This window comes from Ovis aries, chromosome 2 (assembly GCF_016772045.2).
Source record: "Ovis aries strain OAR_USU_Benz2616 breed Rambouillet chromosome 2, ARS-UI_Ramb_v3.0, whole genome shotgun sequence".
Classification (NCBI taxonomy): Eukaryota; Metazoa; Chordata; class Mammalia; order Artiodactyla; family Bovidae; genus Ovis; species Ovis aries.
The window spans coordinates 12,692,756-12,707,203 of record NC_056055.1 but is presented as its reverse complement, the minus strand read 5'-3'; the positions used below and the strand labels follow the sequence as shown (position 1 = coordinate 12,707,203).

At 38.8% G+C, this 14,448-nt stretch overlaps 1 protein-coding gene and 1 long non-coding RNA gene across 4 annotated transcripts in view; one reads left to right on the top strand and one right to left on the bottom strand.

Moving 5' to 3' along the window:
* The window catches only part of LOC121818589 (uncharacterized), a 162,517-nt gene that overhangs the window by 24,036 nt on the left and 124,033 nt on the right, over positions 1-14,448 (bottom strand). The gene's annotated exons all lie outside the window — the stretch shown is intronic.
* The window catches only part of MUSK (muscle associated receptor tyrosine kinase), a 98,416-nt gene that overhangs the window by 3,633 nt on the left and 80,335 nt on the right, over positions 1-14,448 (top strand). For all 3 annotated transcript variants that reach the window (XM_042242901.2, XM_060408926.1, XM_060408927.1), the window contains exons 2-3: positions 9,586-9,712; positions 14,085-14,236. In XM_042242901.2, coding sequence (XP_042098835.1) covers positions 9,586-9,712; positions 14,085-14,236 — 279 coding nt within the window. The remainder of the gene's footprint in view (positions 1-9,585; positions 9,713-14,084; positions 14,237-14,448) is intronic.

The window sequence follows — 14,448 nt, the reverse complement described above, 5'->3', positions numbered from 1 at the left end:
AAGCCAAAAAATGCAGAAAGTGAAGAGGATACTTCAGGCCTTGAAAGGAATGTTAAGATCAACTTCCTTTTTCTAGTCCCCAATGCCTTTTGGTGTCTCTTTCAGGAAAAGACACCCTCACTGTGAGCCTCAGTTTTCTCCTAGGATGAAGTACCTACCAGTGTTCAGCTTACAATGTTATACCCTAGGCTGAGGACTGCCAACGACTGGTGAAATGACCCCTCCTGGGGAACAGGCACATTTTAGATGAGTCCCTATGAAATCATGCCTTCATACCGAAGGGATGCCCCTAGGAGAGGTCATTCAGAAATTCTAACAGACTGACCCAGAATTCCTATTTTCCTGTCCTCAGTGTCATTTCTGAAGGCAAAGACCAAGAGTATGTTCTGGGACAAAGAATTAATGATATGCCATTAATAAGTGACTAAACACAGCACAGTAACTACTGAGATTATCAATGAACCTAATATAAGTTTCAGAGACTTCATAATAAAATAACATATTTGATTACATCACCAGAAGTATGTGTTTTTTCTAAGATATGACAAATGATGAGCAATACTGAATATCCTCTTTCTGTGCAGGATTTGAAATTTTTCTAATACCCATGTGTTTTCCCATACTGAAAAAACAATACTGTATTCATGATGCTAGAAAGGCATGAATATGTTCCAAGTCTGAGCCCTAATTTTACTAGAACAGAAAGGAGCAAATACACCTGACTGTTTACTCAGTTATTTGGTTATGTCAATCCACAAATGGTCAATCTGAAGTTGGTATGGCAACGATCGTGTGTTACAGTCCATAAAAGGATAACATTACAACTGTCTCATCCGGCAGCCCGTATTCGAGTTCAGTTACTCTTTGCTTACAGAAAAGCACTGTGTTCATTTTTATGTATTTGTTGTTCATGTGGTCCTTGGAAAGAGGGGAGAAATAGTGTCCCAGTTTAAATAGGCCCTGGCTGAGATGAAAGCGGGACAGTATAAAGAAAGCAGAGACAGTCTGCTGATTCTATAAATATCATTAAATACAACTATGTGATTGTGTCAGTAAAAATTTAAAAGCGATTGGTTTGGATAATTTTGGACTGTGGGCAAGGTAGGCTTAACCAACAATATTTTGCTTATAGAAGTTGATATTAATGTCAGTCTTATTTTTTCCCTTGTCTGTGAGTAACTAGTACTACACTGAAGACATGGTATAGCTTAGAGTTAAAAGATAAGAATTTTAAATCAACCTTGCCCATGAAATTCAGTTCTATCACTTCCTGCTGTTATTTTGTTTAGATAAGTTACTGAACCTTGCATAGCCTTCATTCCTCAACTGCAAATGAGAATAATAATAGTATCTGCCTTTACGCTTATTGTGATAAATAAATAAGATCATGAATGAAAAGTATAACTCGTGGCTGATGGCAGGTTCTTAATTTTAGATGTTAACCTTATTAAAAACACAATCAAACCTCACATAAAACCATCATGCCACTGAACACAAAGGGAAGCTGTTCTTAGTGATAACGCATATATTTCTCCACATTTCAGCTTGTCAAGACATTCCAAGATTTATTTCTTTGATTTTAACTGACCTCAACAGAGTTTGTGCAACCTCCCTGGAAAGATAATATTTATAGTATATCTGCTTCTTCTGTCACTTCTGGATCCGCATATTAAATGAGAAGAAACTAATGAATCAAGTTTGGGGGTTTTAGTAAAAATAATACATGGCATTAAGAATGATAACTGAAAACACAAGATATGCAAAAGTCTAAGAGAGAAAGTCACCCATACTTTCAGACTATTAACACATTAATACCCTAAAAAATAGATATTATAAGATTGTTTATGCAATTCTGCTGCCTACCAGGAACTTTATATAAACAGGATGCTATTTATACAGTCATTGCAAATGGTAAGATTTGAAGATATTGATAATGTAGAATATGCTCCTGGGTTAGTGCCTCTCTGAGAAAAAAAAGGTCCGGATAGGTTGCCTTTGTTGACTGCTGTAGTGCAAATGCTTCAATCACAGCCAACTTCAAGGTACGAACAAAGACTGGGTTGGGAGATGTACAGTAGCACAGCTGTGTATGTAATTTCTACAGATATTAGATGTAAATAACCCCAATAACATGGATAATAGAAAAATGTAGTAAAATAATCAGGAAGTGATAAATGTTGAGTATTACTTCTTTGTTTTTTTTAACATAGTTATTTTAAACGTAAATTTATATAATTTAGTTTTAAATAATGGCTCTATTCAATTGCCTTGTTAAATTTCTGAAAAATTAACACTTGACAGTTGCAAGCCAGTATAAGCCAGTTCCAGCAGACCACAGAAGCTGTGAGCCTCTTTTTCCACTTCTGCACAGTTAGGAGTACAATTACGCTGTTTTGTGCAGTGAAATTCACCTATTACCTTTCCATTTTGAGATTTTCTTGGGGGGGATGCTTAGTTGCTCGGTCATGTCTGACTCTTTGCTACCCTTTGGACTGTAGTCCATCAGACTTCTCTGTCCATGGGATTTTTCAGGCAAGAGTACTGGAGTGGGTTAGCATTTCCTCCTCCAGGGGATCTTCCTGATGCAGGGATCAAACCTGCATCTCTTGTGTCTCCTGCATTGTAGGTGGATTCTCTACCCGCTGAGCCACAGAAACCAGGAGAATAACTCAACAGTTCAGGATTCTGTCTCTAAATTATGCAATAAAATAACATAGACTACTCCCTATGAGCCAAGAACAATGTTAAATGCATTATGTACGTTTATTTACTGTATGTAATCATCATGTCAAGCTTTGGTCAGTTCAGTCACTCAGTCATGTCCAACTCTTTGCGACCCCATGGACTGCAGCACACCAGGCTTCCCTGCCCATCATCAACTCCTACAGCTTGCTCAAATTCATGTCTATTGAGTCAGTGATGCCATCCAACCATCTCATCCTCTGTTGATCCCTTCTCCTCCAACCTCCAATCTTTCCCAGCATCAGGGTCTTTTCAAACGAGTCAGTTCTTCACATCAGGTGGCCAAAGTATTGGAGTTTCAGCTTCAGCATCAGTCCTTCCAATGAATATTCAGGGTTGATTTCCTTAGGAATTGATTGGTTTGATCTCCTTGCAGTCCAAGGGACTCTCAAGAGTCTTCTCCAATACCACACTTCAAAAGCGTCAGTTCTTCAGTGCTCAGCTTTCTTTATAGTCCAACTCTCACATCCATACATCCATATATGACTGCTGGAAAAACCATAGCCTTGACTAGACAGACCTTAGTCGGCAAAGTAATGTCTCTGCTTTTGAATATGCTATCTAGGTTGGTCATAGCTTTTCTTCCAAGGAGCAAGCGTCTTTTAATTTCACAGCTGCAGTCGCCATCTGCAGTGATTTTGGAGCCCAAGAAAATAAAGTCTGTCACTGTTTCCATTGTTTCCCTACCTATTTGCCATGAAGTGATGGGGCTGGATGCCATGATCTTAGTTTTCTGAATGCTAAGTTTTAAGTCAACTTTTTGACTCTCCTCTTTCATCAAGAAGCTCTTGATGTCAAGCTGATGCAATGGTTTTATCGTTATCTCTGTCTACAGCTAAAGAGGCTAAGGCAACTAGTTAAGTGACCCAGTGGAGATGGGAAGTGATGGAGCAGGGATTTGGATTCAATCCCTGGGCTAGAGCTTCTCACTGTCTAATTCCTGTTTTGTTGTTGTTGTTTAGTCACTAAGTCATGCCTGACTCTTTTGCAACCCCATAGATGGTAATCTGCCAGGCTCTTCTGTCTGTGGGATTTCCCAGGCAAGAATACTGGAGTGGGTTGCCATTTCCTTCTCCCAGGGATCTTCCTCACCTAGGGATCAAACTCACATCTCCTGTACTGGCAGGCGGGTTCTTTACCACTGAGCCACCAGGGAAGCAATTCCTCAGTAGTCTGTCCTTCTTTTTAAACAATGAAAGCATTCAATATTATCCATTATCCTTCAGGTACATCATTACCTACAACCTTATTATCATATGATGTTTTTAATCACTATGTATGTGATTATGCAATTGATCACTTATTTTGTTCATCAGTTGTTTAGAAAAATCTACCTTTTTTTAAGAGGTTGACTTTCTAAAACTTTTATCAATTACAAATTTGCTTCCATTGCATTGGAAAATTAACATTTCTGTGGCATTCTGATTATGTCCTATAATTTTTATTATGAAGATAATATATATTCATCTCCATGCTCAGTCATGTTCAACTCTTTGTGACCCCAAGGACTTTAGCCAGGCTCCTCTGTTTATGGAATTTCCCAGGCAAGAGAATATCCAATACTGGAGTGGGTTGCCATTTCCTTCTCCAGGGGATCTTCCTGACCCAGGGATTTGAGCCTGCATCTCCTGCACTGGCAGTTGGGTTTTTATTATTGAGCCACCAGGGAAGCCCAACAATATATATTAATTTTATATATTTTAATATATAATATGTCATAATATTTTGCTGTAAGATACAGCAAGACAAAGATAAAAAATTATACATAATGCTTACAACTAGGAGATAAATGATAATAACATCTTGGAATTCATCCATTTTTCCATTCTCTCCTATGTGTGTAGGTGTGTATAATTTTCTTTAAAATTTTCGGAGCCTATTGCTGCTAAGTCACTTCACCCGTGTCTGACTCTGTGTGACCCCATAGATGGCGGCCCACTAGGCTTCCCCATCCCTGGGATTCTCCAGGCAAGAAGACTGGAGTGGGCTGCCATTTCCTTCTCCAATGCATGAAAGTGAAAAGTGAAAGTGAAGTCGCTCAGTTGTGTCTGACTCTTCGCGACCCCATGGACTGCAGCCTACCAGGCTCCTCCGTCCATGGGATTTTCCAGGCAAGAGTTGGGTGCCATTGCCTTCTCCATTGGAGCCTATTACTTCATTATAATATCTCCTGGTAATACTAATTTAAGTTTGAGTGGTTTATACTGAGTCTATATTTATTAAATTACTTATTTATTTATTTAATTTGGCTGTGTTGGGTCTTAGCTGTGGCACTTGGGACGTTTCATTGCAGCCCGTAGACTCTATAGCTGTGGTGTTGCAGGCTCAGTGTAATTGTGGTGCGCACGGGCTTCAGCTGCCCAGCAGCATGTGGGATCTTAGTTCCTGGACCAAGGATTGAACCTGCATCCCCTGCATTGCAAGGCGGATTCTTTAACCACTGGACTACCAGAAGTCCTGAGTCTGTATTTTTAAATAATTAAATGTCTTGATTGTTATCTTGTTGATGGATTGTTTCTTTTATCATTAAGAAGTCTTTCTTCACTCTTCAAATGCTTATCACTTTATACTGAAGTTCATCTTATATTAGTACTATTACTCTACTGCTTTATCACTTTGAGTAGTGTTTACTTCATATATATTTTCCATTCTCTTTATTTGCAACATTTGTTTTAAAATAATTAGATATGTCTTTTGTGGGTTGTAATCACGTATCTGTCTTTCTACAGATCAGTTCATACCATGGGTGTTTACTGTGATTTCGGATGTATCTGGGCATGTTTATTACAAATTAATTTGTATCTTCTGTTAACCATACCTGTTCTTGACTCATTTATCCTCTTTTTCTGCTTCTTCATTTTTTTTTAATTGATACAGTTTTAGTTCCTTTTGTTCTCCTGCTGCTTTGGAAATTTTGATTTTTAATCTATTATTTTGATGGTAAGAATAATGAAATTTTAACAGTATGCCTCTAACTTTATATTATCTTCCCACGTTTGTAGTTATTCAGTATTTGTCATCTTCCTGCTTACAGAAAAGAACTTAGAATGTTTTAACAATCTGATGAATTTCTCCCCTATATTTTCATCTTATAATTGTTTACCTGGAATTCTAGTTCCACTTTTTTTAATATAAAAATTATTGAGCTTTTAAAAAATATATTCCACAATATCTAAAATTGCAGTTATATTTTACCACCATCTATGCTTACTATGTGGAGAAGGCAATGGCAACCCACTCCAGTACTCTTGCCTGGAAAATTCCATGGATGGAGGAGCCTGGTAGGCTGCAATCCATGGGTTCACTAAGAGTCGGACATGACTGAGAGACTTCACTTTCACTTTTCACTTTCATGCATTGGAGAAGGAAATGGCAACCCACTCCAGTGTTGTTGCCTGGAGAATCCCAGGGATGGGGGAGCCTGATGGGCTGCCGTCTATGGGGTTGCACAGAGTCGGGCACAACTGAAGCGACTTAGCAGCAGCAGCAGCAGCAGCATGCTTACTATAGTGGCTCAGTTGTAAATAATCCTCCTGGCCAATCCAGGAGATGCAGGTTTGATCCCTGGGTCAGAAAGAACCCTGAAGAAGGAAATGGCAACCTGCTCCAGTATTCTTGCCTGGAAAATCCTATGGATAGAGGAGCCTGGCAGATTACAGTCCATAGGGTCGCAAAAGAGTCAGACATGACTTAATGATTGAACAACAACAAACGCTTACTATAGTTTCTTGTCCCTGGCCCCTTTCTTTTGGGTACAAGTTACTTCTTACAGAGATTATATACTTTTGGTAACTGAGAAGGTCTCAGTGGTAAACATTTGTCTGCATGTTTATTTTGTCTTCATTTTAAAAAATGATTATCTAAGTTGGCTATAGAATTCCAGGCTAGCAGTGATTTTTTTTCTCAACCTTTTAAAACTATTACTCCAGTGCCTTTTGGTATCAGTTATTGCCAAATAACACCAAGTGAGCCTAACTGGCATTCTTCTTAAAGTAATTGATCTTTTCTTTCTAGTAAGGTTTAAGATTTTCTTTATCTTTAATTTTCTACAGTTTTAATATAGTGGATCTAAGAATGAATTAATTTTTCTTTATCTGGCTTGATGCTTGATGGAAACTTTCAACCTGAATATTCTACTTTATTTTTCAAGTTTGAAAAATAATCAGCAATTTACCCCTTTACATTTTACTTCTATGCTATTTCTTCTATTTTATTTTTCTGGACTTGTATTAGAAGTTTATTAATTTTTGTCCATCTTTATGTCTCTTAACTATTAATACTTTTCATTCTTTATTTCTTTGTACTGCATTCTGTATATTTTAATGGTTATTTTAGTGCAAAGTTGGAGGAGAGGGTGGGCCTCAAAGCCTAGATATAAAACATAAAAGATGTCATCTCACCTAAAAATTCTTCCCTCTTCTTTCAGTTATTCTCTTCTCAATCTTTAAAGAAAATTTATGCCGTTTATAAAGGTCTCAGAAATAGAGTTTGGTTCATTTAAACAATACATTAGTCAATGTGCTAGCCCTCCGGATAGAGAGAGGTCTGAGACATGGTTCCTGACCCAAAGGTCAAGGTTTTTATAACTTAGCATGGGACAGAAACATAAACACATCATTCTAAGAGCATGTGTGTGGCAAGTGCTAGAAGAGTGACATAAATAGGATGACCCAAGGTTAAAGAAAATGGTATTTGGTTCTATCTAGCAAGTCAGGGAGATCGGGAGGAGACGATACTTGAACTGGACCTCGTGAAAAAATTTACACTCACAAAAGAGATATGGGTTAAATGGGACCTTCAGGCTCTGAGTTTACTGAGAAGATAAGTTTCATTTAGAAACTGAATGCATTTTTTTCCCCTACAATGATGTACCACCTCACACGAGTCAGAACGGCCATTGTCAAAAAAAATCAAACAATAAATGCTGGAGAGGATGTGGAGAAAAGGGAACCCTCTTGCAATGTTGGTGAGAATGTAAATTGATATAGCCACTAGGCATGCATTTTCTATGCCCAGTGTGCCAGTTTGCTCTTATTTCGTGGCGTTTTCGCCCTCTGCGTGTATGCTAAGTCACTTCAGTCATGTCTGACTCTTTGTGACCCTATGGAGTGTAGCCTGCCAGGCTTCTCTGTCCATGGGATTCTCCAGGCATGGATACTGGAGTGGGTTGCCATGCCCTCCTTCAGGGGATCTTCCCGCCTCAGGGATCAACCTGCGTCTCATGTCTCCAGCATTGGCAGGCAGGTTCTTTATCACTAGCGCCACCTGAGCATCCGTGTATAAATATCTATTTGAGTGCATGCGTGCTAAGTCACTTTAGTCGTGTCCATCTCTGTGCAACCCTAAAAGGACTGTAGCCTGCCAGGTTCCTCTGTCCATGGTTTTCTCCAGGCAAGAATACTGGAGTGGGTTGCTATTTCCTCCTCCAGGGGATCTTCCTGACCCAGGGACTGAACCCTCATCTTTTAACATCGCCTACATTCTTTACCACTAGTGCCACCTGGGAAGCCCCATCTATTTGAGTCATTGCTTTCAATTATTTTGGACATATGGATACCCAGAAGTGAAATTTCTGGATCATATATTAATTCCATGAACAGAGGAGCCTGGTGGGCTACAGTCCATGGGGTCACAAAGAGTCAAACACAACTGAATGACTAACACACATATTAATTCTCTGCTTAATTATTTGAGCAACCACCATCCTGCTTTACACAAGTGGCTGTGCCAATTTACTTTCCCACCAACAGTGTGCACAGGTTCTAATTTTTCCACATCCTTGCCAACATCTATTGTTATGTATTTTTTGATTTATAACCATTCTACAGTATGTGAAGTAGTATCTTAGAGTGGTTTTGATTTGCATTTCCTTAAAGGCTAATAATGTTGAGTACCTTTTTATGTGCTTGTTGTCCATCTGTATATATTCTTTGGAGACAGGTTGATTCAGCTTCTTTGCTCATTTTTTTTTGTTTGGGTTATTTTGGATTATTTGCCTTTGTATTACTGAGTCTTTTCTTAATCTGTTTGTAGCTATGTGGATCCTTTATAAATCCAATGAAGCTTCAGCTTCAAAGCCTCTCATTTGCAAGAGCTCCCTTTGAAGACCTCCAATGGTCTCTAGCAAAGTGTTCATATTGTATTCTATTGAATAAAATACAAAATGAATAATATACATCAACGTATTTTATTGAAATTTGAGAAAAATGATTTTTAAACAGGAATTGTTACGATGGCTTCCTCTTTTCACACTAACTTCCCATCAGTGACACTTTTCTTCCAGTTGATTGATGTGAGAGAGGCAATAGATATTTTGTATCCATAATTTTATATATTTTTTCCTAAAAAGGATATCTAAATTATATTAACTCTGGGCTTCACAAGACCAGGCTCTGCCTCCACTCATATATAATAAATTCTAAGCCCAACTCTCCTGAGAGCCTCCTCTTTCAATTCTCAAATGCTTAGTTTGAAAGCAGCAACAAAATCCTCTGTATAAAGTTCTTCCTCCCTTTTGGCAAATTTTTGCTATGGGGCAACATCATTCTTATTCAGGTCCATTGTGGCCTCTGACTGCTTACAGTGAAAGTGAAATTCACTCAGTCGTGACTGTTTGTGATCCTGTGGACTATATAGACCATGGAGTTCACCAGGTTAGAATCCTGGAGTGGGTAGCCGTTCCCTTCTCCAGTGGATCTTCCCAACCCAAGGATTGAATCCACGTCTCCTGCATTGCAGGTGGATTCTTTACCAGCTGAGCCACAAGGGAAGCCTGACTGCGTACAGAAGGGTTAGGAAGCAGCACTGCAGAATGCTCTCCTTTCACTTCTCCTCTCCTTTCAGCCCCTGTCATCACCACTCCTCTTGAAACAGTGGACGCCTTAGTTGAAGAAGTTGCTACTTTCATGTGTGCGGTGGAATCCTATCCCCAGCCTGAAATTTCCTGGACCAGAAATAAAATTCTCATTAAGTAAGTATTCTGCCTTTTTTCACCAAGAATGACCAAGGCTGCCTTGGGATTTATCTTTGTCGTAAATGCAATCACAGCTCTTGGCAGTACTAAAGTTCATCTTCTAGAATATTTAAAGTGTAACTCCCATATTTCATAAATGTAAGATCTGAACATCAGTGAGGTTAAGGGAGTTGTCCAATGTAAAGTGATTTAACTGATATGGCAGAGTCAGGTTAGGTCCTAGAGGAAATTTCACAGTAATTAGAAAACACCATGGTATCCTAACTCTGGGGGTACATGTTCCAGAACATTCTGGGGAGTTAATAGGGACCAGCCTCATTTCCTGTACTTTCAATATCCCAGTCAAGTCATGCATGTTGTCTAGGAATCTGACCTCTAGGTAACCATTACTTTTTCTTTTGAAAGTCAGAAAGGACTCCTGATGTGTATAGTGAGGTAACCTCTCAAACAGTAAAATTTCTACTGGGCATATAAAGGTTATACTATCCTTTCCTCATTACAATAGCTATCTGACCAAAAATACTCCAAAATATCTGTAATAAAGGGAACCATGAGCTTTCTAGAAGGCCACATACCTTGAGTTAGGGCTAGAGTGTTTAACTGCTCCATAGGCTGGGGTCCATGAACTTGGATGGGGAAAAATTATGTGTTTGTTTTCACTAAACTCTAACTGAAATTTTGTATTTCCTCCTATTATATGTGCTGTAATGTGGGAAATTACCCTGGGCTATGGAAGACTTCAAGTAACTCTATAAGGCAGGCTATCTCAGAAATCCTGGAATAGGAAGGCTTATAAACCAAATTAAGATGCTTGAAATACAGTTTATTAAATCAATTTAAAATACCCAATGAAACAAAAAGACAACCTACAGAATGGGACAAAACATTTGCAAATTATATAACCAATAAGGAGTTAATATCCAAAATACATAGACTGCTCCTACAATTCAATATCCAAAAATAAAAACAAAAAACCCACTCAAAAAATGGGCAAAAGAGCTGAATAGACATCCTTCACAAAGACATACAGACAGCCAACAGGCACAAAAAAAGATGCTCAACATCACTAGTTATTAGAGAAACAACAATGATATATCACATCACACCAGTTGGGTCAACTATCATCAAAAAGTCTACAAATAACAAATGTTGGAGAGGATGTGGAGAAAACGAAACCCTTACACACTATGGATGAGAATGCAAGTCGGTGTGGCCTCTCTGGAAAACAGTATGGAGGCGTCTCAAAAAGCTAATAATACACGTACTATATGATCTAGTCATTCTACTCCAGGGTATAATCCAGAAAAAAAGGAAAACACTAATTTGAAAAAGTACATGCACCCCAAATTCATAGCAGTACTATTTCCAATAGCCAAGACATGGAGGAAACCCAAGTGTCCATAACAGGTGAACAGGTAAAGAAGATGTGGTATATATTTATAATGGAAGCTTGCTCAGCCATAAAAAAGAATGAAATTCTGTCAGTTGCACCAGGGTGTATGGACTTAAGAGAATATTATGCTTAATGAAATAAGTCAGAGAACAGCAAAGACTGTATGCTACCACCCACAGACGGAATCTAAAAAGTAATACAAATGAATGGATGTGCAAAACAGAAAGAGACTCACATAGAAAATAAACTAATGGTTACCAAAGGGGAGAGGGAAGAGGAGTGCAAATTGGGGGTATGGGATTACGAGATACGTGTGTGTGTGTGTGTGTGTGTGTGTGTGTACTGTCGCTTCGGTCATGTCCAGCTCTTTGCAACTCCACGGACTGCAGCCCACCATGCTCCTCTGTCCATGAGATTCTCCAAGCAAGATTACTGGAGTGGTTTGCCATTTTCTTCTCCAGGGGATCTTCCTGACCCAGGGATCCAACCTGCACCTCTTTCAGCTCCTGCATTGGCAGACAGCTTCTTCGCACTAGCGCCACTTGGGACTGCTATGTAGAAAATAAATGAGCAACAGGACATACTGTGTAGCACAGGGAACTATTGCCACTATCTTGTAATAACTTTTAATGGAGTATAATCTGTAAACATACTGAATCGCTAGGCTATATACGCCTGAAACTAATATAATACTGTAAATCAACTATACTTCAATAAGAAAGAGGAAAATAATTTATATTTTGAAAATTATAAATACTATGTCCCTCACAATCTACAAGCAATTTATATACTTTAAGCAGCAATGATACAACAGATTATAAATCTTGAAAGTTTCTATTTCACAGAGGGGCTGGACTCTTAATCCACAAGCACATCTGCAAAACATTCCAATATTCACATTTTCCATGCAAACTTAAACATAGCAAAAAACAAAAGCAAAGCAAAAATTACATGAGAGTTAGTATCATGGCTATCCCCAGTTATTTAATGTGATTTAATGAACTACCCAGTGATTATATCATCCTTAGTCACATAGACCAAAAATTACTATATCTCTTTTCCCTCTTTAAGATCAGTGCGTGATAGGGACCATTCATCGAATTCAAAATCAAGAATCCATTTCCTTTACATTTTTTGTTTTCAGGTTATATTACTTTTTCCCATTTCTACTATAACAAATTACCATAAAATTAGTGGTTTGACACACACAAATTTATTATCTCACAGTTTTGGAGTTCAGAAGTCTGAAATCGGGCTCTTTGGGCTAAAATCAAGGTGTTGACAGGGCTGCATTCTTTCTGGAGGCACGAGAGGAAAATCTGATTCCTTGCCTGCATTTCTTGGCCCTTTGCTCCATTTTGAAAGCCAGCGACTGCATAACTCCAGTCTCATCGCATCTCGTTCTCTGATCCTCCTGCTTCCCTCTCTCATCTTTTAAGGACCCTCGCTATTAGGTGGCACGAGTGCTTAAGAATCTGCCTGCCAGTGCAGGAGACGTAAGAGATGTGGGCTTGACCATGGCCACCCACTCCAGTTTTCTTGCCTGGAGAATCCCACGCACAGAGAAGCCTGGCAGGCTGCACTCCTGGTCGATAGGTTGCAAAGAGTCAGACACGACTGAAGCGACATAGCATGCAAGCATGCATGATTACATAGGGCCCATCTGGATAATTCATGATACTCCATTTTAAGATTCTTGACATCTGCAAAATCCCTTTTGCCATGTAAGGTAACATATTCACAGGTTCTGGGGAATTAAGACATGGATCTTTGAGGGGGGGTTTACTCTGCTTAATATATAGTTGTTGCATAAAGCATTTTTATTTGGTCATAAAACTCACTTTTAGGTTGACATTTCCCCTCATATTTCTTTCCACTGTCCTAATTCCCTTTTTAACTATCAGGTTGCATGCCATTTAGTGAGATAATATATGTAAAACATAATTTTTACAGTTTGAGCCTCTTTTGCTCCCTATGTATCCCACAGAACTAGAATTGTGCCTGGCACTTGTTAGGCACTCAACAAACATTTGATTAATAAGTGAACAAATACTTAGTCAACTGTTTGTTAGTTAGTTCAATATATATATATATATATTTTTTTTTTTAACCCTTCCCTTTTTTTCCATTTTTTTAAATTGAGGTATAGTTGACTTGGGACTTACCAGGTGGCACAGTGGTAAAGAATCTTCCTGCCAATGCAGGAGACACAAGAGATGCAGGTTCAATCCCTGGGTCAGGAAGATCCCCCAGAGCAGGAAATGGCAACCTGCTCCAGAATTCTTGCCTGGAAAACTCCATGGACAGAGGAGCCTGGTGGGCTATTGTCCAGGGGGTCACAAAGAGTTGGACATGACTGAGCAACTGAGCACAGCACACACATAGTTGATTTACAATGTTGTGTTAGTTTCAGGTGTATGGCAAAGTGATTCTGTATGTGTGTGTGTGTGTGTGTGTGTATTCTTTTACAGATTCTTTTCCATTATAGGTTATTATAATATATTGAATATATTTCCTTGTGCTATACAACAGGTCCTTGTTGTTTATCAATTTTGTATATAGTAGTATGTATCTGTTAATCCCTTTCTGCAAGTCACATGTATGTGTGTGTTTGTGTGTTCATTATCTAGCTGCTACTCCCAGTAAATATGGGAGAGGACTCATATCTTGGGTAATGATATACTTTCCTAAATAAAGTAAATTTTATGTTGGGTGGATCCTATCAATAGACATCACCTTTCAAAATTATTTTTGAAGGACTCAGTACTGCTTTGATTACTGCAGCCTAGGAAAGATTAAAAAATGTTAGCTTTCTACTCCCAAATAAGCTTATTCTTTTACTCAGAACTTATTCAAGTTTCCTCTTCCCTTTAATCTGCTTCATCCACTGGTAAATCATCTGCTGGATCATATAATCATAGTAAAAAAAAATCACAGATGGGGCCCTAACCTGCCATAATTGTCTGTGACCCACAGGCTCTTTGATACCCGGTACAGCATTCGGGAGAATGGTCAGCTCCTCACCATCCTGAGCGTGGAAGACAGTGATGATGGCATTTATTGCTGCATTGCCAACAATGGTGTGGGAGGAGCTGCCGAGAGCTGTGGCGCTCTACAAGTGAAGATGAGTGAGTGGGAAAGAGAATCATCCATTGATTTCTAAGCTGACTTGGTACACTTTGAAGCAGAGAGTAAACAGAGCCTCCTGCATATCTGGAGGTTGGGCAGCCAGACAAGTTCAAGTTCAAATCACAACCTTGAGACAGTTCCATACTTTTTATTCCTGCCATCACCCACCAGCCTACAGGCAAGCCTCATCATTTTCTGCCTTCTCCCATTT